The sequence below is a fragment of the Cannabis sativa genome, chromosome X (assembly GCF_029168945.1).
Source record: "Cannabis sativa cultivar Pink pepper isolate KNU-18-1 chromosome X, ASM2916894v1, whole genome shotgun sequence".
Classification (NCBI taxonomy): Eukaryota; Viridiplantae; Streptophyta; class Magnoliopsida; order Rosales; family Cannabaceae; genus Cannabis; species Cannabis sativa.
In genome coordinates, this window is record NC_083610.1 from 63,291,776 (window position 1) to 63,318,658 (window position 26,883).

Below are 26,883 nucleotides of genomic sequence, written 5' to 3' on the forward strand. Positions count from 1 at the left end.
TATTTACAATTTTTTTGATCCCCACTTTCCTTGTTCTTCCTCTTTCCCTTGATTTTCTAATCTCAACCGTGCCTGTCATATTTATCATCCTTCTCTGTTGTTGCATTATTTCTCTTTGTTATCCATGAATCCCCTACTTGACAAAATGAAATCCACAATGTCACTTACTGAAAACGAAAGTACCATTCTGACCATTACTGATGATGGTTCTGATTCTGTAGTCACAAATGAATTCATTCTGATTGCTCGAGTTCTTACTAGTAAAAAAGTATGGTCATCAACGTTTCAGCGACAGATGGCTGAATATTGGGATGGAAGATTCAAAGTTAACATTAAAGAACATCATTCTGATATGTTTTTGCTCTGTTTCAGTTGTGAAGGAGATCGAGTTCGGGCTTTGGAAAAGGAGCCTTGGCATTTCTAAAACCATCACATTGCTCTTCTTGATCCAACTATCCATCTTAATGTGACTCCTGAACTTATGATTCATACTCCTTTTTGGGTGCAAGCTTATCGATTGCCATTTTTGAGTAAGTCTAGATCTCTTGCTAGATCTTTGGCCTTAATTCTTGGAGAATTTCTGGAAGTGTATGGTGATTCTTTAAACGAGGGATGGGGGCCGTTTTTACGATTTCGAGTTAGACTCGACATTACTAAACCACTCTTGAGGGGTCGGATGATTACTCTCCCTAAGATCAAAGATGAGTTCTGAGTAGAGTTTCGTTACGAGCGTCTACCAAATTACTGCATGGAGTGTGGTCGAATAGGCCATTTATACCAAAAATGCTCTGTCTTCCTGGAGAAATTGGATAATGACATAGTTCCTGAACTGCCATATGGACCACAATTGAATGGGGCAAGATTACCAACTTCTTCTTATGACCGTTATCGCACAGATTTTTCCAAAGGCAATGCATGGCCATTACTCACTCGGTTGGCAAGAACTACTTTGACTGAAACTCTCCCGACACTTTCCTCTATTCCTCCACCACAACCGATTCCTTTCTTGTTGGGTGAATCGTCGACTTCTGCAGCAATACAAGCCAACTACCGACCAAGCATTATCCCAAACATAACTACTGGTTCAAGTGGTTTTGTCTCCAACTCTCCTCCATCTTTATCCCTAAATGCGCCCATGTTTACACCACCTACTCTTAATAATAAATCCTATAGTAAAACACCACTTTGTTCCAACACTGCAACCATAACTGCTGCTACTTCCTCTGCCACAGACATTCACTATCAGAATGAAGGAAAGCAGGTTCTCACTTCTAGTAACTGTCCAAACACTGCAGTCAAGTTAGATGTTTATACCCTTGATCTGATAGGTGATGGTATTTCCAACTCCAACAAATGCTCATCAAATGTTTTCGCAACATACCCTCCACCTACACACCAAATTTATAGCACTACATTTCCTTCCCAGTCTACCACTGTTACTGCCCCCACAATCTCCTCTGTGTCCCCACCTATTTTGCACACTACAATGACAAATCTCGGAGGACAGGAGAATGCATCACCAAACCGTACCTATAAGTGACATTATGACACCAATTCAATGAGACAAACTCTAAAACGATGTCGAGCCAACCGAGCTGTCATGGTTTCTTCCTTGTCAGAAGAACTTGATCCAATTCAGTCTGTTTCTGCTGCTGCTGGGGTAGATTCAACTGAAGCTGATGACAACTCCGCGGTGATTGCTCAGCAATCCCGCGCCTTGCCATGAAAATCATTAGTTGGAATGCATGGGGTTTGGGGAATCCGAGTGCATTCTGTCGTTTGCGTTTGCTTGTCAAAGAGCAAACTCCCCATGTTTTGTTTCTCATGGAAACAAAGGTTACTGTTCATTCTCTTACTCGTTTTAAGCAATCTTTGAATTTCAATAATGGGTTAGAAGTTCCTAGGACGGGGTTGAAGGGTGGAATCATGTTGTTGTGGAAGGATATTGTGGATGTAACTCTTCTTTCAATGAATATAAATTATTTTGACTGTTATTTATCGTGTGATGATGGACCCCGATGGCACTTATCTCTTGTCTATGGTTTTCTGGAAACTGAAAATAAAAAGCACACTTGGACACTAATTAAACGATTACATGATGTTTCTCCTCTTGATCCTTGGATGGTGCTTGGTGATCTTAATGAAATTTTCTCTCACACTCATAAAAATGGGGGACCTTTAAGACCTGACGCACAAATGAGGGCTTTTAGAACTACTTTGGATCAATGTTGTTTGAATGAATTGCCTTTTCTTGGTGATGATTTTACTTGGTCTAGAAGTAGGTAAAATCCTGCTGCTCTTAAGGAAAGATTGGATTGGTGCTTTGTGAATACTGTTTGGATTGACACTTTTACGAAGCCTTCTGTCACACACCTTGATTACTATGACTCTGACCGTAGAGCAATATTGATTGAGATTAATTTCTCTAATCAATTGGCTACAGAGAAAAGAAGGTCAAGGTTTCGGTTCGAACGGATCTGGTTAAATGATGCAGAAAGTGCGACTATTATTGATGCAAATTGGAAGCAAAACCAGCAACTTAATGAAGACATTTTCACACAATTATCTGGTAGTTTACAAAGTTGTGCTGCTTCCTTGCAACAATGGCACATTGGTAAATTTGGGCACATGAAACGTGATATTAAAAAGGCACAAACCAGAGTGCAACAACTGAATTCTAGTGTCACACCAGATAGTAATTTTTCAAATAATGTGCAATCAGCTGAAGCAATATTGGATGAGCTTTTTGCCAATGGGGAGCAATATTGGCAACAGAGGTCTTGGGTAGACTGGCTACAATCCAGGGATCGTAACACGAAGTTTTTTCATGCCAAAGCTTCCTCTCGAAAGTCCAACAATCGAATCAACAAACTACAGAATGCTGCTGGACAATATGTTTATTCTAGGGAAGATATTGCCACTGTTATCACTCAATATTTTGCAACACTCTTCAAAGCTTCAGATGAGGATCACTGGGCCTTGTCTCATGTTCTCTCAACTATTCCAACTACAATAACAGATGCACACAATGACTTTCTCTTACAAGATTTCACTAAGGAAGATGTTCTTACAGCATTGCAATCTATGGGTGCGGATAAGAGTCCTGGCATTGATGGGATGTCTGCTATGTTCTATCAACACAATTGGGATACTGTGGGTCCATTGGTTTCCCAAGTTGTTTTGGATGTTTTAAACAATGGTGGAAATCCAGTTGCTTTTAACAAGACTCTAATCACTCTCATTCCAAAAATTAAAAAGCCAAAGACCATGAAAGAATTCAGACCGATTAGTTTGTGTAATGTGGTCTATAAGTTGATTTCCAAGATGATAGTCCTACGACTGAAACATGTTCTCCCATATGTTATCTCCGAAACTCAGAGTGCTTTTCTCCCTAATAGATTGATTACGGATAATGTACTGGTGGCCTTTGAGATGGTTCATAGTTTGAAGAATAGAAAGCGAGGAACTAAGGGATATGCCGCACTCAAACTTGATATGAGTAAAGCATTTGATCGTGTGGAATGGTCCTACTTGGTTGCTGTTATGGGTAAAATGGGTTTTAACATTCGTTGGATTACACTCATTATGACTTGTCTACATACCACCTCATTCTCATTCCTTGTCAATGGTGAAATTAAAGGTTTCCTGAGCGTGGGCTTCGTCAAGGCGATCCTTTATCTCCATACTTATTTCTGATATGTTCCGAAGGTCTTTCAAGGCTTTTAAAATATGAGGAGGCTATTGGACGGCTTCAAGGCCTATCAATTTCTAGAAGTGCACCATCTATCACACACCTCTTCTTTGCTGATGATAGTTTACTCTTTTGTCAAGCTAATGATCGTTCTTGTTGTGCTATTAAAAGAGCATTGAATATCTATCATCGGGCTTCTGGACAACTTCTCAATGAGGACAAATCGGTATTGTCCTTTTCACCAAATACTCCTGATGCCATTAAGAGATCTTTCAGCCAAATCTTGGGTATGCCAGAGAGTGAATGTCATGAAAGGTATTTAGGTCTTCCTGCCTATTCTGAACAAGATAAGAAACATCTGTTTGCTGATATTAAGGAGAGGATTTGGAAACTCTTACATGCTTGGAATGACAAATTATTCTCAATTGGAGGCAAGGAGATTCTTTTGAAAGCTGTGGTTCAATCAATCCCAACTTATGCCATGAGTTGTTTTAAACTTTCAAAGAGTTTCTGTACTCAGTTAGACACAATGATGGCACAATTTTGGTGGGGTTCAACAGATGATAAGAAAAAGACTCATTGGAAGAAATGGAAATTCCTTTGTAAGACAAAGATGGAAGGAGGATTAGGATTTCGTTCCTATATCCATTTTAATCAAGCGTTGCTTGCTAAACAGGCTTGGAGGATCTTTAATAATCCAACTTCTTTGCTGTCACAGATTCTAAAAGCAAGATACTTTCCAACCAGTGATTTTCTGACTGCCAATAAGCCTAACTATTCTTCACTTACTTGGCAAGGCATTTGTTTGGGGGCGTGAGTTGCTGGCTAAAGGGATGAGGATGAAAGTGGGTACTGGTAGGCACATTTTATGTTGTTCTGATCCTTGGATCCCAGGAAAATCTAAGTTCACACCAGTTTTTTATTGTGGATTGCCTCATAATAAAGTCTCATATTATATTACTTCAAATTATGAATGGCATTTACAATCACTTCAAAGGGATTTTTCAGTAGTAGATATTGACAACATTCTCACAATTCCTTTGTCAAGTTCTGCTACTGAGGACTACTGGGTGTGGAATTACAATAATACTAGAGATTACACAGTCCAATCGGGCTATCACTTTGCTTGCTCTTTGGAGGACCAAGATATATCTACTTCGAATTCTTCCTGGTGGAGTGAGTTCTGGAATCTCAATCTTCCTTCCAAGGTAAAGATATTTGGCTGGAGAGTTCTTCAGAATACATTACCTTGTGCTGCTGCCTTATTTCAGCGCAAAGTTATTACTTCAGCAGCATGTAGCTTATGTTCCAATGCTTGGGAATCGGTGGGGCATGCTTTGTTAAGTTGCAAACATGCTAAAGCAGTTTGGCGCTCTTCGGATTTTTCATTTGATTTTCAAGCTGCTAGTCGAATGAAAGATGGGGATTTTATTATGTTTCTGTCAACAATTCATACCAAATCTGATATGGAAAAGATTCTATGCATCATGTGGTTTATTTGGTTTGATAGAAACAATATTTTACATGATAAAATGCCTCAAAAACCACCTGCAATTTGTGCAAAAGCACTGGTTTATCTTCGCAATTTTCAGCAGGTTCAGACTTCTCTTTCAACACCTAACCTAAGACCATCAGTAGCTCCTCATCAGCCATGGCAAGCTCCTCCTCAGGGTCAGTTGAAATTAAATGTTGATGCTGCTGTTCTTTCACCAAGTAATCGAATGGGGTTGGGAGCTATTGTCAGAGATTCAAATGGTCATGTTCAGGCTGCACTTTCCAAACCAATGGTAGGAAATTTCAAAGCTCATGAAATGGAGGCCAAAGCTATTTACCATAGTCTTATATGGGCAAAAAACCAGCGCCTGCGTATTGATATTGTGGAATCAGATTGTTTGATGGTGGTCTCTGCTCTCAATGGTTTATCATCTAAAACACTTGGTTTTAATGACCTTATTTTAGATGTTAAAAATCAATTATCCTTTTTCCCTAATGTTTGTGTTTCTCATGTTCGTAGAGATTCTAACCAAGCTGCTCATGGCTTGGCTAAGCAAGCCTTAGTGATGGATAATGATTGTATGTGGTATGAGGATATTCCCCCTGCCATTGTCTCTGTTGTTGTAAAAAACTCTTTGCATTTATAATAACAGACCTTTTCTAAAAAAAAAAAAAAATCTCGTGAAAGTTTTTTATAAATTAAAAATAATTTAGGATACTGAAATTAGAGTTCGCAAAACAATTTGTTATATCCGTATTAAAAATAAAATAAAAAATAAGAAAACACGCATGTTTAAATTCAGTCTTCGAAATTATAAATTATCATGACAATGAGTACTGAAAAATAAAATTATTTGAAATTACAGGAAAATTGTTATGCATTGTTGCTGTAGGCTATTGCGATGATTGTCGCTCTTGTGCATTTGTGCTATAACAAAGATATTCTGGAAAATTTACATTCAAATGTAAGTTATAGTAATTAATTACAATTTTGTCAAACAAATTTTAATATATCCAATTATTAATATTATTAATTTAAATAATAAAATTTTACAATATATTATTATATTTATATACCTGTTTCAAATGATGTGGTAGTTGAATCTAATAGTTTGGTTACTGTTCAAGCATTTGAAATTCTCTCTCTCTCTCTCTCTGTTTTTTTTTTTTTTTTACTTTTTCTTTTGATTTTTGTATTGTTTTGGATTTACATGATATTTTTTTTATACTTTATTAAGCGGTCTACAAATCGTGTTGCTTATTATTTCACTAGAGCTTCAAGTTCTCAGGCTAATTGTAGCTACATACTTTAATTGATGTATTTTAGAATGATATCTAATAATGTTTTGCATATTTCATTAATAATAATAATAGTCTCAAAATTTAAATTTTTTCTTATTTAAACTATCAAGAAGTTTAGATTGGCGGTAATTTCAAACAGTCACTTATTGCCTATTTTACGACAGTCGAATATGCGACGTTTATTGAAATCGATGGAAATACTTTACCCGACTGTTTCAAACTGTCAGAAAAAACCAATTTTGTAGTAATGTGTGTTTCATGTAGCCCTGTAGACATTCTCCCGAGTGTGTTGATCAAATTAGTATACTCGGTATACTAGGCTTCATATTTTTTTCTCCCTTTCTCTGAAGCTTCACTCCAGCTTTGAGTCTGTCCACTTTTCTTATTCTGGGACTGACTCAGGCCTAACTCTAGAACTTCTAATTTTTGGTTCGTATATATCTTCTCGGGAGCGACACTGTATTTGGTATGTGTAGTTCCAAAACTGAAGAAACTTGTTTTTGGAGGCGCATACCCTGAGGTAGAGGGTCCATAGACGGTTGTAGTTGTATACTGGTTTCGAGAGGTAGAATAGATAGAACAGAGAATTGCAGTGCAGAACTACTCACATTGATTGAAGGTACCGAAGCCACTCGAAAAGCACGAGTGTAAGCCTCTTCGAGACTGATAAAACTTTGAGCCCTCGTCAAAAATCTGACAAAGTATCAGACCTTTGTCTTTGCATCTTGTTCGCAATCTTGAATGTCATAAGTATCAAAATGAGCCCCAGGAAGCTCCCCAAGGAGTACCCAACGCCTAGGTTAACATATAGCCTAATGCGCTAGGTTCTACTCATTCGATCCTGGTTCCGTCTCGAGCACCTAACTATTTTCAGTAGTAAACAACAGCTACGACTTGTGACAAGTCAAATTCATACTTTAATTTTTGGCAAAGTAGACTATTGGCAGATTGGTCACAAATTAGGAAGTTTTGAGTCTACTCGATTTTGCGGAAAAGCGAGGTCTACGAGAACTGGAGAACGACTTCACCAAAACTAAAAAATTGACTAAGTGATTTCAACATATAACTTAGGCATTGAAAAATACAAGTTGAGCACGTTTCTCCACTCATACAATGTCCAAGTTGACGTTAGTACGTCAACTTGGGCGCTAGGTGCTGAATAACCTTTAGTAAAATAACTATAACTCCCTCAATATTAATCCGACTAATGCAATTCAACTTGCGTTAGTTTTAAGCTCTTTTCAAGCTCTTTCAAGTCATGTCTCACACCTATATTGCAATTTTGAAGATTTCAAGTCCAAAATTTATCCCCCAAGACAAGTGCGATTTATTTTCGCAGATTATATCCGAAAATAATCTAATAGATGATATTTGAGCTCTAAAAATTGGCAATCATCATCCAAAGTCATTTTCACCATTCGATCATCGTCAATGGCCAAGCTCAACCCAATTTTTTTTCTTCATATTTTATGGTCATTTTAATGGACCTCATTTCCTATAAAAGGAGAGCTCCACTAGCTCATTTTTCACATTCTAAAAGTGTCCATAAGGTCAGAGAATCTCTCTAGTTTCTCTCTATAGAAATATGAGCTCTTGCCTTAGTTAATTTTCTTGTATTCTTGCGAGCAATAAAAACTCAAAGTAGACATAGTTTTATTATCATCGCGATACAGAGAGTAAACTAGTATAAATATTTTGTGTATCTCTTATTTCCTTTACTTAACTTCTATTTCCTCTTTTTAATTTAGCGAGCGAGTGTTGGCCAGATTTCTTCGTCAACACTGACTTATTTTATTCATAATGTATGATCTTAATTCTCTTGTACTTCATTACAAGATCATACCTATATGAATATGAAATTTTAAGATATTTATTAATATATTTCTTCAATTATAATCTTTTTATTTATTTTATAATTATATTTCATATATTTCCTAATATATTATCTATTAAATACTTTCTTTTAGAACATAAACGCTAACAAAAGGTCTCCATAACTTATGTCTTCAGTTATTTCGAAATAACCAAAGACATAGGTCTGTAATTTTTTTTTTGCTCTCTTTTTCTCACTTTTGTCTTCGGGTTTTATTTTTTCTCTTGTAAAAATACTAAAGATATACACCATTTTTCAAGCAATAGTGAAATATGCATGCATTATGATAGGATATATGGTTGAAAATAATGTTTTACGATATGAAGATGTAAAATAATGTCTTGGGGGATCTTTAGAGTAAGCCTAGGTGTTAAAGAACATGTGAGGGACCCAAAGGTTTAAATTCATATGAAGAAAACCTATAACCAAACTCATGAGTCATGTTACTTTGTTAGAGTGTATCCGCTCGCAGTATCAAAACCTAGTAAAAAACTTGTTGAAATGAACCTGCTAAGGGCTCCTTAGAGTAAGATCAGGTGTGGAAAGATGTGTGATGGATATGAGTATAACCATGAACAAAATGCATGCACATTAATTCCTAATTAAAAACTAAAAAATTCAACTTAAAATGTTTTTGCTTAGTTTTAAAGAACAAGTTTTGTAAAGAAGAGGAGCACCTGAAAAAGGCATCTCCCGCTTAGATACTAAAAAAAGAAGATAGGGTAAGAATCTGAATGGAATAGGAAGCTGAGATCGTTGAAGATACTCACCATCACAGCCACAGGCCATGAGCGCTATCTGTGACTCTTGGGTCTTACAACATGACTTAAATTAGAGCCTTATACGTGAAAGAAGGATTGTTAAGTGGCATTATTGTTTAGGGTAAATGGCGGAAAAACCCCCAAAACTTTTATTTTGGTTTCACTTAACCCCCAAAACCCAAATTTGGACGATAAAACCTCCAATACTCGTATTCTGTTAGCAATTTACCCTTTCCATCCATATTAGGTGTTAAGTGCCATGTTGGAATGGACACAGTGTACACGTGGCACAATTTTATTGGTCCACGTAAAAAGTTATTAAAAAAAAATAAAAAATAAAAATAAAATTAATTTAAAATTAAAAAACTTATTGTAAAGTCCTTTTTTGGCAAGTTAGTTGACAAAATAATTTTTCCTTTTATGGTAAGATTGTTGTGCATTCATATTCGGATTCTTACCTTATAAATTCGGTTTTTAGTTGCTCTTTTCCTTGTTAGGAAAGTTGCACTTTCAGCTGAACTTTCCTTTGTTGAAAACTTCTTAAAAGAGAAGAAATTCTCTTTTGGAAAGTTGTCTTTTTAGGGAAACTTTGATTATTGCCTTTTCCTTATTTATTTCGATTGTATCTTTATACAATCAGAATATCTAATCTGTTTTTGGCAGGAATCAAGCATTGATAGAAGATCGGACCCGATTTTAGCAAGTTTCCCGTTTCTGGTCAGATCTGCTGCGTCAGCATCTGAATCTGATGTAGCAGATCGTGTTTTCTTAGGAAATTTTTTGTACAGCTGTAGATTCGAACTTGTGGTTGTCTCTAAGGTTTCTATGTTCTATAAATAGAGCCTAGAGAGCAGCCATTCAAATTAGCTCTTCCATTATTCATTTTTTGCATTTATCTTTTAGAGAGAAGAGTGTTTCTTTGTTTTGTGAGAGCCTAGTTGTTCATTTAGGTTCTAGTTGTTTATTTCTATTCTTACTCTGTCCTAGAGGTTGTAAAGAACTACTTGACTGAACAAGAGATTGGTCTTCGGGAGAAGACTTGGTAAAGCCTTACTTCGGGAGGAAGTAAGCACTTGGTCTTCGGGAGAAGACTTGTTGAAGCCTTACTTCGGGAGGAAGTAAGCACTCACACTTCAAAGACGAAGGGAGTTCGGGCTTGAAGGTGTTTCAAGAAGTCAGATTCATAAAGTGGATTACAAAGGATTGCGGTAATACTTTAGAGGGAGTCTAAACTTGTTTAAGTCAATTGTCTTTGTAATTTTGATACTTTATTAATTGATTTCATTCTCTGGGCGTGGCCCCGTGGACTAGGAGTGTTCGTGAGAACACTGATACCACGTATAAATCTCTTGTGTCAAGTTATTTATTTTTCTGCTAATATTTTATATTCTCGCTCGTTTTGTTTTCTTTGTAGAGTAATTACTTTCTGCTTCTGCAAACGCTTACAGTTTTATATTTTCTTATATATAACTGACATTTGGAAAAACACGGTTTTTCAATTGGTATCACATCGGGACTCTAAACTCTTAGTGTGGTCCTATAATGTTTTTGTGTTAAAATGTCATTTTTTGCAGAAGGAAGTTCTATTTCTAGACCACCGTTGCTTAAGGACTCTAACTATCCTTATTGGAAAGTTAGAATGAGGGCCTTCATCAAATCTCAAGATGAGAAAGCTTAGAGAATGGTTCTATTAGGTTGGTCTCTTCCAGTTGAGACAGATTCTTTAGGTAACACTTCTATAAAATCTGAACTGGATTGGTCTATTGAAGATGATAAACTTTCTGCCTACAATAGCAAAGCCTTGCATGCTATTTTTAACGGTGTAGGTGAAGGTTACATTAAACTTATATCATCTTGTGTTTCTGCTAAGGAAGCTTGGGAGATCCTTCAAACTCAGTTTGAGGGAACTTCTGATGTGAAGCGATCTAGATTTATCATGCTTCAAACTAAATTTGATGAGCTTAGAATGTCTGATAATGAAACCTTAACTAAATTCTATGAAAAATTATCTGATATTGCTAATGAATATTTTGCTCTTGGTGAAAAGCTTGATGATTCTGTTCTTGTGAGAAAAATTGTTAGAGTTCTTCCAGAAAGGTTCGATACTAAACTTTTGGCAATGGACGAAGCTAAAGATTTTAGCACAATGAAGGTGGAAGAATTGATGGGTTCCTTACGTACTTTTGAATTAAATCAACAGATTAAATAAAAGAACAAACCCAAATCCATTCTTGATAAAGGTAAAAGTATTGCTTTGAAAGTTGTTGATAATGAAAATTCTGATAGTGAATGTGATGATGAGATTGCTTTATTAACAAAGAATTTTCAGAAATATATGAAAAATATGGGAAATAAAAAGAATATTTCGAAAGGTTCAAAAGGTAATACTTTTATTAAACCATCTGTCTCTAACAAAAAGGGAATTCAGTGCAGGGAATGTGAAGGTTTTGGGCATATTCAAGCTGAATGTGCAAACACTTTGAAAAAGAATAAGAAAAGTTTCAATGTCACTTGGAGTGATGATGAAACCGAAAGTGATGAAGATAATTCTGAAAATGTTGCCCTAACCTCTATTATGACTAATGTGTTGTGTGATTCACAGGTGAAAGCTAGATTGGTATGTTTGAATAATACCACCGAACAAGAGGAATCAGATTCAGATGAGTCTGAAATCTGTGAAGAGTCTCTTGCTGAATCATACAAAGTCATGTATGAAAAATGGATTCAGGTTGCTTCTGAAAATAGAGAGTTGAATAAATTGAATAAAAAATTGTCTCATCAAATTGAAATGTGTGAATTGAAAATAAAAGAGTATGAGACAAGTGTTTGTGATAAAGATGAAAAAATTACTCTCTTAAAAAAGGAACTTAAAAATTTTAAGAAAAATGTTCAAATGCTTAACCCCGGATCTTATATTTTTGAAAAAGCTCAGAATGCAGGTCAAAGAGGTTTCGCAGGCATTGGATCAAATGGGATGGAAAGTTCTGGAGTCACGAAGTTTGTAAAATCTAGTGTTCCAACGAACCACTCTGAGGCTACAAAGTCTGTTGCAACAGTATCACAGCCTGTTGTAGCAAGAGCTGTTTCTGATGTTGCAAAATCTCCAGGATTTTCGAAAAGAGTAAGATCTCAGGTAAAAAGATTTGTTCCCACTTGTCATTTTTGTGGTAGAAAAGGACATATTAGACCTAAATGTTTCACGTTGAAAAATCTGTTTAAAACAAATTATTTTGATAATTTGGAAAAATCTCAAAAGAAACATAAAGGTTTGAAACAAATATGGGTAAAAAAGAATTGTCTAGCTGGTTTTTCTGATAAAACTGCTGCATCTCAAATGTGGTATTTTGACAGTGGTTGTTCTAGACATATGACAGGTGACAAGGACTTTTTGACTAACATTCGACGTATGCAATGTGGAGAAGTCACTTTTGGTAATGGCTTATCTGGAAAAGTTGTTGGTATGGGAACTCTAAATTTTGAAGGGTTACCTAGACTGAAAAATGTGATGTTAGTTGAAGGATTGAGGGCTAATTTACTTAGCATTAGTCAAATTTGTGACCAAGGGTTTACTGTTTCATTTGATAGTGATCATTGCTATGTTCTTAATGATGATAATGAATGTATCTTGCAAGGATTTCGATCCAATGATAACTGTTACACTCTAACCCTTGTGTTTACTTGTCATTCAGCTATCAACAACACCACAGATTTGTGGCATGCCAAGCTTGGGCATATTAATTATAAAAACCTGAAAAATTGTCAAATGCAGGTATTGTTCGAGGACTTCCCAAGCTTGGTAAGGAAAGTGTTGGTAAGTGTGAACCGTGTCAACTTGGGAAGCAATTAAAAAATCACTCACAAGCCTGTGTCTGATATCAATACCTCAAAAGTATTGGAATTGCTTCACATGGATCTTATGGGTCCAATCCAAGTTGAAAGTTTGAATGGTAAACAATATATCTTTGTTTGTGTTGATGATTTCTCTCGTTTTACTTGGGTAGATTTCTTAAGAGAAAAGTCTGACACTTTTGATGCCTTTAAAACTCTTTGTTTGAGATTAAGAGTTGAGAAAGGTTGTAATATTGGGAAAATTGTTCGAATTCGAAGTGATCATGGTAAGGAGTTTGAAAATTCTGTGTATGATGATTTTTGCAAGTCTACAGGTATAACTCATGAATTTTCAGCTCCCAAAACTCCTCAACAAAATGGAGTTGTTGAGAGGAAGAATCGAACACTGTAGGAAATGGCAAGAGTGATGTTAAATAGCAAGAAGTTGACAAAGCGCTTATGGGCTGAAGCTATTAACACAGCTTGCTATATAATAAACAGAGTGTTTATTCATCCAGGTACCTCAAAAACATCTTATGAAATCTGGAAAGGTAAGCGCCCCAATGTAAGTCATTTTCATGTTTTTGGATGTGTGTGTTATGTTTATAGAGATCGTGAGCATATTGGTAAATTTGATGCTAAAAGTGATGTTGGTGTGTTTTTGTTGGATATTCCTTAAACAGTAGAGCTTATCGTGTTTATAACATGAGAACTCAAACTGTTTTGGAATCAGCTAATGTGGTTGTTGATGATTTTAAAGATTTTTCAGAGTTTTCCACAGAAGCCAAGATAGATAGTCTCATGGATGCTCCTCCAGAAGCAGCAAAAGCAGATCCTGATGCAGCAGAACCCATTTCTGATACTGCAAATGACGAATCTGCTGCTGCAACTGAGACTGGAGAACCAAAAACATCTATCTTGACTCATCCAAACATCATCACTGACTCTATTCAGAAAGAACCAAGCACCAGAGTCAAATTGAATCATCCAAAAGATCTCATTCTTGGAAATCCTGAAGAAAGCATGGTAACTCGCAGAAGGTATGTTAATCTGATCAGCTTTCTTTGTTTTGTTTCTCAATATGAACCGAAAAATGTGAAGGAAGCCATGACCTTTGAGGAATGGCTCAATGCAATGCAAGAGGAACTCAACCAATTTGTTCGCAACTAGGTATGGATTTTGGTCCGAAGACCAAAAGGTATAAATATAATTGGAACAAAGTGGTTATTTAAAAATTAAAGTGATGAGTTCGGTACAATTGTGTGAAACAAGGCTCGTTTGGTGGCACAAGGGTACACACAGGTAGAAGGTATTGATTTTGATGAAACTTTTGCTCCTGTTGCAAGATTAGAATCAATTCGTTTACTTTTGTGTATTGCTTGTATTTTGAATATTAAATTGTTTCAAATAGATGTAAAATCTGCCTTCCTAAATGGTATTTTGAATGAGGAAGTTTATGTTGAGAAACCAAAAGGATTTGAAGATCCTCAATTTCCAGACCATGTGTACAAGCTTGAAAAAGCTTTGTATGGTCTGAAACAAGCTCCTCGAGCTTGGTATGAAAGGTTAACTCAATTTTTACTTTCTCATGATTATCAAAGAGGTAGTGTGGATAAAACTCTTTTCATCAAGCATATAAAATCTGATTTTATCATTGCTCAAATTTATGTTAATGATATAGTTTTTGGTTCTACATCTAACCATGAAGTGCAGGTTTTTGTTGATCAAATGAAAAGTGAATTTGAAATGAGCATGGTTGGTGAGCTTACTTTCTTTTTGCGTCTTCAAGTGAGACAAATGGAAGGAGGTACATTTGTATCTCAAAGTAAGTATGCTAAGAACCTTGTCAAGAAATTTGGTCTTGAATCGGCTAAGCAGGTAAGTACTCCAATGAGCACCACATTGAAATTGACAAAAGATGAAAATGGAGTAAAGGTAGACACTACACTTTATCGTAGCATGATTGGAAGTCTTTTGTATTTAACTGCTAGTCGTTCTGATATTTGTTACAGTGTGGAAGTTTGTGCTAGATATCAAAGTAATCCTTTGGAATCTCATGTATCAGCTGTAAAAAGGATTATTCGATATGTTAATAGCACTCTTGATTATGGAATTTGGTACTCGAAAGATACTAATTCTAATCTTGCTTGTTTTAGTGATGCAGATTGGGCAGGCAATGCTGATGATCGAAAGAGCACAAGTGGAGGGTGTTTCTTTCTTGGGAATAATCTAGTATCTTGGCATAGCAAGAAACAGAATTCCATTTCTTTGTCCACTGCCGAAGCTGAGTAGATAGCTGCTGGCAGTTGTTGTACTCAACTGTTATGGTTGAAACAAATGTTGATTGATTATGGATTTGAATTGGGTGTTTTAACTATCTTTTGTGATAGCACTAGTGCCATAAATATTTCCAAAAATCCTGGTCAACACTCTAGAACAAAGCACATTGATATAAGGCATCACTTTATCAGGGAACTTGTTGAAAATAAATCTTTGCAGTTAGAATATGTTGATACTGAAAAACAATTAGCTGATATTTTCACAAAGGCCCTAGATTCAAGTCGCTTTGACTCCCTCAGAAAGTCTTTGGGAGTTTGCATTGTCTAAATCTTTCTTGTTCATATTTTTGTACAATATTGTTATGTGATTCTTCACTAGCATTTAATCTTCTTTCATTGTAATTTGACAAATCATGTTTATGCTTTTGGATTATAATTAGTTAGGATCTCATTCTTATCATACTTTGCGATGCTGTGTTTAAAGGTTCATGTTACTCTTTATTTGTGTCTAGGATTAAATATTGTTCTTATACAGAGTTGAGCAATTTTTGTTTCAGTCTTGTCAGGCCCCTTGCTGGAATAGAGCTACCCATACTGAGGTGTGAAAGCCATCTTTTGAGTAAGCTGAAACATTGTAATTAGCAACTATGATGAGGATGCACTACCATAGAAAAGGGCTACCTTCAGTATGGTGTGATAGCATCCAGTTGCGGGATCAAATTGAAAAAGGCGAAAATGAAAAATCTTGCCAAGGACAATGATCCTATTTTCACTGCACACACTTATGTCTGACAAGTGTGTTCAAATTTGTAAGTCTCCTCTATTAAATTAAATTGATAATCCTGGTTCACAATTTCTAGTAACACGCATATCTTTTTTCTCAACATCAATTAAGTATGATTTGTTCTTGAGATACTAATTAGTTATTTTCCTTAAAAGCATAACATGTATTTTATTTTGTCAATTTCCAATAATATTTGATTACATTGCTTGTTTAGAATCTCATATATTTATTGTACACATTGTATTTTATTTTTAGTTTCTAAAAAATAAAAAAAAAAAGTGGAGGCGTCTGACTTGTTTCATGGGTTAAGGAAATTTTGTGCTTAAATGGTAAGTATCAACATTTATTCTTCTTTGATTTATTTTGATATGTTTCCAATTAAAGATTAATCTTTATATGGTAATGTGTCTTTAATCTTAAAAGAGTGACTTATTTTTGGAAATATTGTTGGTAATTCTAGTTTCCTTTTATTTTTTTTTTTAAAAAAAGGGGGAAAGGAGTTGAGGAGTGGGCGGTTTTTCTTTATTTGTTCATGGGCTGGCGGTTACCATTTAATTTTTCAAATTTGGTTTCTTTTTTTTTGATCCTCTCTCACATGATTATATAAACCAACTTCCTTTGTCTCTTATTTTCATAACCTCGCTACCCGATTCCTATTTCTTTGTGTTCTTGTTCTTTGTTTCTCATTCTTACTTTCAGAAATTCATGGCTAAAACTAAGAACCTAGGGCATCCAAGGAAAATGGTGGAATCCAAACAAGCCCCCTCAAATGCTCCTCTTGTTGCTCCAATCGTCTTGCTGCCATGGAGGAGGTTCATCAAAAGATGTCCAAGCAGCTGTCCTCATTAATCAAGCTTTATGGGGCATACGTTTTCTTTCTTTTTGTTTTTGTTGGACATATTTCTATATTTTCATTTCTTTTTGTCTTTGGCCCTTACAGATAAACAAAAAGGGGGAGTAATTGTATACTCAACTGTCTAGGGGGAGTTGAGGTTTGTGTTTGTGTTTGTGTTCGTCTTTGGTCAAAGTTAGCTTTTTATTTTGGTTTAATGTTGTGCTTCTTAGGGGGAGTTTTTTTATGTTTGTTTCGCTAACTTTGTTTTGTAAGTGTTTGTTAATTAATAATATTTTGATTATCTAAAGTGCCAAAGGGGGAGATTGTTAGGTCCTCTTTTGGCAATTTAGTTGTCAAAATATAATTTAATTAATGTGCATTTTATTGAGCATTCAATTTGTTTTTATCAACTCTAGACCCTTTTTCCAGGGGGAGTTGTGGTTAGTACTTGTGAACATATTTTTTAAAGTTAGCTTGTTTTTTGGTTTCTTTGTGATATTCGATTGTGTTACTCAGGGGGAGTAGTTTTTGCTCTTGCTAACTTTGCGTTGCAGGTACTTTATGTTAAAAATTATTTTGTTCATCTACAGTGCCAAAAGGGGAGATTGTAAAGTCCTTTTTTGTCAAATTGTTGACAAAATAAGTTTTCCTTTTATGGTAAGATTGTTGTGCATTCATATTCGGATTCTTACCTTATAAATTCAGTTTTTAGTTGCTCTTTTCCTTGTTAGGAAAGTTGCACTTTCAGCTGAACTTTCCTTTGTTGAAAACTTCTTAAAAGAGAAGAAATTCTGTTTTAGAATTGTCTTTTTTAGGGAAACTTTGATTATTTCCTTTTCCTTATTGATTTCGATTGTATCTTGATACAATCAGAATATCTAATCTGTTTTTGGCAGGAATCAAGTATCGATAGAAGATCGGACCCGATTTTAGCAAGTTTCCCGTTTCTGGTCAGATCTGCTCCGTCAGCATCCGATTCTGATGTAGCAGATCGTGTTTTCTTAGGAAAGTTTTTGTACAGCTGTAGATTCGAACTTGTGGTTGTCTCTAAGGTTTCTATGTTCTATAAATAGAGCCTAGAGAGCAGCCATTCGAATTAGCTCTTCCATTATTCATTTTTTGCATTTATCTTTTTAGAGAGAAGAGTGTTTCTTTGTTTTGTGAGAGCCTAGTTGTTCATCTAGGTTCTAGTTGTTTATTTCTGCTCTTACTCTGTCCTAGAGGTTGTGAAGAACTACTTGACTGAACAAGAGATTGGTCTTCGGGAGAAGACTTGATAAAGCCTTACTTCGGGAGGAAGTAAGCACTTGGTCTTCGAGAGAAGACTTGTTGAAGCCTTACTTCGGGAGGAAGTAAGCACTCACACTTCAAAGACGAATGGAGTTCGGGCTTGAAGGTGTTTCAAGAAGTCAGATTCATAAAGTGGATTACAAATGATTGCGGCAATACTTTAGAGGGAGTCTAAACTTGTTTAAGTCAATTGTCTTTATAATTTTGATACTTTATTAATTGATTTCATTCTCTGGGCGTGGCCCCGTGGACTAGGAGTGTTCGTGAGAACACTGATACCACGTATAAATCTCTTGTGTCAAGTTATTTATTTTTCTGCTAATATTTTATATTCTGCCTGTTTTGTTTTGCTGTAGCAGAATTACTTTCTGCTTCTGCAAACGCTTACAATTTTATATTTTCTTATATATAACTGACATTTGCAGAAAAACGGTTTTTCACTTATAAATAAAAAAATAAATAATTTTCTTTTTTTTTTTCTTACTTTTTTTCTTTTTTTTTTTCTTTTCTTTATTTGTTTTTTCTTTTCCTCTAAAATGTACTCTCTCTCTCTCTCTCTCTAGCTCTCACTCTCTCGATCTCCTCTCTCTCTCTCTTGGGTTTTAATCTAGGGTTTTCAAAAACAACTTATTGCTAGATCTTCGCCGAAGAACAAGAAGAAGAAGAAGAAACTCCACTCCATTGCTAGATCTTCGCCAACTTGATTCTCTACCTACCTGAAATGGACTTTACACGGTTTGATCTATGTGGTTGGATTTGAAATGCAGCCCAATTTGTTCCCCTTCGGTACTGTTTTAGGTAACCCCTTTCTATTCAATGGCGATTTGAGTGAGGGCTTTGAGAGCTCTAGGGTTTTCTTTTTGGTTCCCTTTTTATTGTCACAAGACGGTGGAATGGATTTATCTAAGGTTCGCAGCCACCGCAGTTCTCCACCCAAAATCCGACGTGGATGGTGAGCTGGAATAGTCTTTGGAGTCGGCACCAGAACCGGAACCAGAGAGACGGGAGGAGGAAGACTTAACCTTCTTGTTTTTTCTACAACCACCGCCTACGGGGACGTTTCTTAGGGCTCTGCCTTTAGTCTAGTACCTCCGGCAAGTCTTGCAGAAGTGTCTGGGTTGAGTGAGGCTATAGTTATTGTAGTAGCAGAAGTTCGTGTTGGGAGAATCGCACCGAGGGCACTTGAGAGATTGCTGCTCCGGCGCCGGCCTTGCTGAGTTGGAGTTTTTCTGGTTGTCTGCAGCGCTGGTTTCGTGGATCTCATCTTTCGAGGAGGCAGATTTTGTGGTGGGCGGATGCAGAGAGGAGATCGAGAGAGAGTGATAGAGCGAGAGTGATAGAGAGAGAGAGAGAGAGTATCGTTTCAGACGAAAAGGAAAGAAAAAGAAAGAAAAGAAAAAAAAAGAAAGAAAGAAAAAGAAAAAAAGGAAAAAAAGAAAGAAAAAAAAAAGAAAGTTATTTATTCTTTTATTTATAATTTCTTTAATTTTAAATTAATTTTATTTTAATTTTTTATTTTTTTAAATAATTTTTTATGTGGACCAATAAAATTGTGCTACGTGTACACTGTGTCTAGTCCAACATGGCACTTAACACTTAAAATTGACGGAAAGGGTAAATTGCTAACAAAATACGAGTATTGGGGGTTTTATCGCCCAAATTTGAGTTTTGGGGTTAAGTGAAACCAAAATAAAAGTTTTGGGGGTTTTGCCGCCATTTACCTTTATTGTTTACATCAATAACAAGCGCTAGCTTTGTTGTGATATTAATGAAATAATTATTTTTTAATTTTTGTACTTAAAATTAAAAAACATTTTTATATATGAAGCTAGAAAGTAATGCTTCTTGTGGAAGAGCTTTTCCCAGGCTCTAAAGTCAGAAAACATAAGTTTTAACAACTAGACCCATAGTTCTTTATGTAAAATAACACTCATAGAAAAAGAAGAAATTACACTTACTATGGGATTTTAAAAGTTCTTATGATAAGTATGGTACATTTAAGTTTGACCAATTTATATGGTATTTTTTTTTTATTTTTAGGTCTTTTTATGGTATTTGATATGCCATATATATGTAATTAGGTTTTCAAATCCCATATTTAATGTTTTTATTTATTTAGGAAGTTTTATTTGTTATTGATGCCGGAAAAGTCACCGGAGTTTGCTGCCGGTGCCGAAAAAGTCACCGGAAAGCGTTCGGTGTTGGAAAAGTCGCCGGAGTTGCTGCCGACGTCGGAAAATTCGTCGGAATTGGCATTGTCGCCGAAAAAATCACTGAAAAAATCACCAAGAAACCGGTTTCTTTTTCTTTAAGAAACCGGTTTCTGATGGTGATTTTTCCATTGACAATGCCAATTCTGACGACTTCTCTGATGCTAGTAGCTACTCCGGCGACCTTTCCGGTACCGACAACAAACTTTGGAAAATTCATAAGAATTGGCATAGTCGCTGAAAAAATTACTAAGAAACTGGTTTCTGGTTTCTTGATGAAGAAACCAGTTTTTTGGTGATTTTTCCAGTGATTTCTCTGACGACAATGGCAATTCTGATAACTTTTCTGGCGTTGGTAGCAACTTTGACGAATAATACACCGACAGCTACTCCGGTGACTTTTTCAGTACCGACAGTTTACTCTGAGAAATTCGTCGGAATTGGCATTGTCGCCGAAAAAATTACCGGAAAAATCACCAAGAAACTGGTCGTTTTTCTTCATCAAGAAACCAATTTCTCGATGAAGAAACCAATTTCTTGGTTATATTTTTGTATTTTTTTTTCTCTATTTGGTTGATTGATGAAACTAGTTTCAATTATTTTCAGTGTATATCATTTTTATTTTATTTTCATAATCTTTATTATTGTTGTGTAACAAAATTAGTTCCTTGATGAAGAAACTATTTTTTTGGTGAAAAAACCGGTTCTTTGATGAAAAAACTAATTTCTTGGTGATTTTTCTAATGATTTTGCTGGCAACAATACCAATTCAGATGACTTTTTCGACGCTAGCAATAACTCCGGTAATTTTTTCGACACCGACAACTACTTCGACACCGACATCAAACTCCAGAATAGTCGTCGGACTTGGCATTGTCACCGGTAAAATTACCGGAACAATCACAAAGAAACCGGTTTCTTCATCAAGAAACCAGTTTCTTGGTGATTTTTCCAAGGACAATGCTAGTTCTGACGACTTTTCGGCGGCGACAGAAACTCCGACGACTTTTCCGGCACCGGCGACTACTCCGACGACTTTTTCGGTGCCGACAGTAAAGTTCAGTGACTTTTCCGGCACGAGTGACAACTTCGGCGATCACTATAGTTTTATTTGTTTTATTTTAAAAAAAAAATAAATAGGAAGGGAATTTTAATATTTTTTATGGTAATTTAATTAAGTTTTTATTTTTTATGAATTTTAAATTTAGATTTAGTTTTAATGTTTTATATGATTTTTTTTAGAAAAAAAAACCATGTTTTTAGTTTGATTAGTTAGATAATGCCATATTTAGTGGCATTTACTTTTTATGCCATATTTATCATAACATTAATAATTTTTCCCATACTTTTAAAAATAGCCCTAGAAAAAAATATACAAATATACTCATACCAAGTCTTTAGAATAAAAAAATAACCCCGTAACAACAACTCCAACTAAACTAAAGATTTTATAATCTACTGGCTATATATCAAGCAAATATGACATAACCAATGACTATCAATAAATAATCTTACCAGTAACTAATCAATAAATAATCTTCTAATAAAAGTTCATAAATAATAAACCAATTATAGTTAAATAAGAAACAAAACAACATATGAAATGCTCTACCAATAGATAAATAATTCATTATGTGATGGCGATGCTAATTGTTTGTTTTAAGGAGATAATATTTGTTATTAAGGCTGCTGTAATACTATTGATCAGAATTATATATAGGTGAGATCACAAATAGCTGCATACCCTTAGAAGAAAACAACAAAACAAAAGCATATGAATAATTAAATCCAATGTCATTCATTGTATTTCATGTGATTTATTTAATCTTTATCATTTTTCCTCTTCAATTCAATTCCTATATATTCATTCTTCTACCCTTTATACCCTTTTATTGAAACCAATAAGAAAATTATTAAAAATCTATGCGTAGTTAGTAGCCTTTTCGTGAATCCCAAAACGGTTTGTTCATATCCATACCATGGCCACTTTGTTCATCATCTATTTTCTCTTCATGTCTCAAATTTCGTCTTCATACTCATCAGATACTCTAAATGAAGGGTCATCTCTCTCAGTAGAGAGACCAGACCAAGTTTTAACTTCATTAAACAAAGTTTTCGCAGCTGGCTTCTTCCCTGTTGGTGTGAACTCCTATTACTTCAGTATATGGTTTAATGAGCCCAACTCTGATCAGCTTAATCGCACCATAGTTTGGATAGCGAACCGTGATCGACCCGTCAATGGAAAACGCTCCAAGTTGAGCCTTTTGAAAACTGGTAATCTTATACTAACAGACGCTAGTTTGATCACAGTTTGGAATACAGATACTACGTCAAGTTCACAAACCAAGTTGAAGCTCTTTAACTCTGGCAACCTTGTTTTAATTGCTTCTGACGGTGTCGTTTTATGGCAAAGCTTCGATCACCCAACTGACACTATTCTTCAGGAGCAAGCACTCGCTAAAGACACTAAGCTTGTTTCTTCAAGAAGCCAGGGAAATTTCTCGTCTGGTTTTTATAGGCTTTTCTTTGATAATGACAACCTTCTTCGTTTGGCTTATAATGGGTTTCAGCTTTCTAGTGTTTACTGGCCACCACCTTGGCTGGTAAGCTGGGAAGCTGGGAGGTCTTCGTATAACAACAGTAAAATCGCTGTGCTCGATTCCTTGGGCAATTTCAGTTCATCTGATGATTTTACATTTATATCAGCAGACTATGGTGGCAGCACTCAAAGAAGATTAAAGATCGATTATGATGGAAATCTGAGGTTATACACTCGACGTAATTCGAGCGAGAAACGTTGGGTTGTCTCGTGGCAAGCATTTTCAGATCCTTGCAAGATTCATGGCCACTGTGGACTTAATAGCCTATGTAGCTATGATATTGTTTCTGGTATGGTGTGCTCTTGCATTCCAGGACATAAAATGAGAAATTCTTCTGATTGGTCTTATGGGTGTGAACCAGAATTCAAACTCACTTGCCTGAAAAATGAGTCCAATTTTATGAAGCTATTGAATACAGAGTTCTACGGGTATGACTATGGATTTTTTCCCAATTACACATTCTCGGCATGCCGAGATTTATGCTTGCAATTGTGTAATTGTGTTGGATTTCAGTACTCATATTTTTTTGCTAAAGATAAGGTTGGCTTCAACTGTTACCCAAAGGTGTTACTGGTTAATGGATACAAAACACCCATGTTTTTTGGAGACTTCTACTTGAGGTTTCCTAGAAACTACTCCTTCTCTGCATTGCCTAGATTTGGTTTGACTTGCTCCAACAAACTTAATAGTACTATACTTATGCCAACTAAGTATTTTCAAAGACAAGAGAAGGAGTTGGCGACATTCATACTTTGGTTTATATGTGGAGTTGGAATATTTGAGATCATGTGTGTTTTGTTGGTGTGGTACTTCTTGTTCACTAGAAGCCAGAAAAATTCAAGTACACATACAAGAGAATACCTCCTAGCAGCGGCTAGGTTTAAACGATTTAGCTTTCCTGAGCTTAAGAAGGCAACTCAGAACTTTTCAAAAGAGATTGGAAGAGGTTCCAGTGGAATTGTTTTCAAAGGTGTCCTATCGGATTCTCGAGTCGCAGCGATCAAAAGACTCAATAATGAAGCTAATTGCCAAGGAGAAGCTGAGTTTCTAACAGAAGTCAACATCATTGGGAGAGTGAACCACATGAACTTGATAGCGATGTTGGGGTACTGCGTAGAAGGAAGGCATAGGCTTTTAGTGTATGAATATCTGGAACATGGTTCCCTCACAGAAAATCTATCTAGAAATGATTATGCTCTTAGTTGGAAAACAAGGTTTGAAATTGCATTGGGGACAGCCAAAGGCCTTGCTTATTTGCATGAGGAGTGCTTGGAGTGGGTTCTACATTGTGATGTCAAGCCTCAAAACATACTCTTGGGATCTGATTTTACACCAAAGGTGGCAGACTTTGGGCTATCTAAGTTACTAAATCGATCAGGAGAGCTAGAAGATCACCAATTTTCTAGGATTAGAGGAACAAGAGGCTACATGGCTCCCGAGTGGGTTACGAACCAAATCATTACATCCAAAGTGGACGTCTATAGCTATGGAATTGTAGTGCTGGAGATGTTAACAGGAAAGAACTCAGCAACATGTAATGATCAGGAGAATAGATCAGGGCTCGTTAAATGGGTGAGAGAAAAGGTTTACGAAAGTTCTAAAGTAGCAACATGGCTAGGAAACATTATGGATCCATTGATGGAAAGTGAGTACGACTTGGAAAAAATGGGAGTTCTATTGGGAGTAGCACTTAAATGTGTAGAGGAAAAGAAAGATGCAAGACCAAGTATGAGCCAAGTAGTAAAGATGCTTCAAGATCACGATTAACAAATGTTATAATTGTTGTAGTAAAACTGGTTTATAGTACTTGTGATAATTGTGGTGATATGATATGTTACATATGTGTGTAATAATTATGTCAAAGGGCACCTTGCGCACATCGTGGTTTAGCATGTGTATACATATAATGTTGGATTAAAAATATTACCTGGGCACATATGTATAATGTATATGCTATTATAAAATGTGATACAAAATTAAGTGAACAATTATGTTATGGGTATCAAAAGGGTATTAAATTGTCATAGAAATAATGGGTAGATACCATATGTTAATTTATAATTTGTTGAGGGGCCAAATTATAAATATCCAAAACTCATTATATAATGAGCTGGTCCCCAAGAAATTTTTGTATTCTCTCCTTCCCCATCAGAGAAAATACTTTAGAAAATAGTGTATTATTGGAAGATCAAAACCTTCTCTGCAATCTCCAACAATGGCTTCAGATTAGTGTTTTCGCTCATTTTTTATCATATTTTTCTTCTTTAATTTAGCAAAGCCTTTATAGATTTATGATTTAGGGTTTTCTATATTAAAGCACTCTTAAGGAATATATTTAGATCTGTGATTTATATATTTCTTGAGTGTTTTATAAATCCTAACAAGTGGTACCAGAGCTATTTTTTGCTAAATTTATTGAAGATTTGATGATTTTGTTTATGATATTTGGGGATTTTATAAAGGGAAATTTCAATTTTTGGCCTTAATAATACAAGCCATATCAAAATTTATACCCTTCCTTAATTTGTACAAATTTAGTCCATTAATTACATGAACTTCCCATTTTACCCTTTTTTTAAAAAAAAAAAAAATAAAATAGCTAAAATCTGAAATGATGTTTCTCTCTCTTCCCTCTTCCCTCTCTCTCGTGCACCACTCTCTCTCTCTAGAAAAAAACTGAAAAATTTATCAAAAAATTTCCCTCTATCCGTCCCACTCTCTCGTCACTCTCTTTATTTGCTGTTGAATGGTTGTTTTCTCGGTGGGTGTTGGTGGAAAACCGAAGCACAATACAACATCACTCAAGAATCTTACACCATTATAATGGGTAAGTTGTATTTTAAGCATTTTGTTTGACTTTATGTAGTTTAAAATTATTATATGTGTGTTTTTTGTTGGAACTGCTGTTTTTTGGTCTGAAATTGTTGAGATCTGACAGATCTGGTTTTCAGTCGAATTCTGGGTTTTCCAGAGTTATCGATGATATATCGATGATATGTCGATGGTTTGTCGATGATTACAAAATGGAAGGTCAGTGACGACCATTATCGACGTTATGTCGACATGTTGTCGACATCATGCAACCAACATGGTATTTACTATTTGTCGACATTTTGTCGACAGTTGTCGACAGAATGTCGACAACATGCATTTTTCTTTTTTTTTAGATGTTGTCGATACTTTGTCGACATGATGTCGACAAAATATCGATGCAAATAAAAAAACCGTGAATAAAACATAAACATAACATAACATTAACATTAAATAAAGTTTATTAAAAACATAAAATAACATAAAAAAACATAAAAAAAAAAAACAGAAAATAAAGTTCATAAAAAAAAAACAAACATTAAATAAAACTCCCCACAAGGCATAACATAAGAAATTATTTTTTTTTTAAATTCTTTGGCTTGTGGGTGAGCCTTGCAATACTTGCATAATGTTCCAGGCTTCACCGGTTTACCGTTAAAGATGCCTAGTTTGCAACGACGGCATCCTTCGGGGAACCCTGGTGGTGGAGCCGGCCATACACCAGTTTTGCAAAAATGAGCTTCAAGTTGCCTGAACCTGAACTCGTTCCCACATCGTTCTCTTGCGAAAGCTCTTTGGGCGTCAAAAACTTTCTGCATTGCAGGAGTAACTATGCCAACATCAGGCTCCTGCTTCAGCTCTTCAGGAGTTAAGATGGGGAATTTGCCGTTCTTTCTTGGGGCCATATTTAGAACTTAAGAGAATAAGAGAAATTTTTAAGAGTAAGAGAGAAGTAGAAGACAAGAGCACTTATGAATAAGAAAGGGATTTGCTTTTATAGAGCAGTAAACATGTTGGGAATGTATGAAAATTTAATGGTCATTAAATGCGTAACTGTACAGGGAAAACGCATGAAATGGTGTATTTGTCGACTGAATGTCGATACTATGTCGACATCATGTCGAC

At 35.6% G+C, this 26,883-nt stretch overlaps 1 protein-coding gene across 1 annotated transcript; it reads left to right on the plus strand.

The window, feature by feature from the left end:
• Positions 1-22,235: 22,235 nt before the first annotated feature.
• Positions 22,236-25,343, plus strand: LOC133032460 (putative receptor protein kinase ZmPK1). Its single transcript, XM_061106414.1, has one exon. It carries the CDS (start codon positions 22,327-22,329, stop codon positions 24,712-24,714), a length of 2,388 nt encoding a protein of 795 aa, XP_060962397.1. The 5' UTR covers positions 22,236-22,326; the 3' UTR covers positions 24,715-25,343.
• The last annotated feature ends 1,540 nt before the right edge of the window (positions 25,344-26,883 follow it).

Excerpts from the sequence above, each read along its gene's own strand:
- LOC133032460 (XM_061106414.1), top strand. The coding sequence starts at position 22,327 with ATGGCCACTTTGTTCATCATCTATTTTCTCTTCATGTCTCAAATTTCG.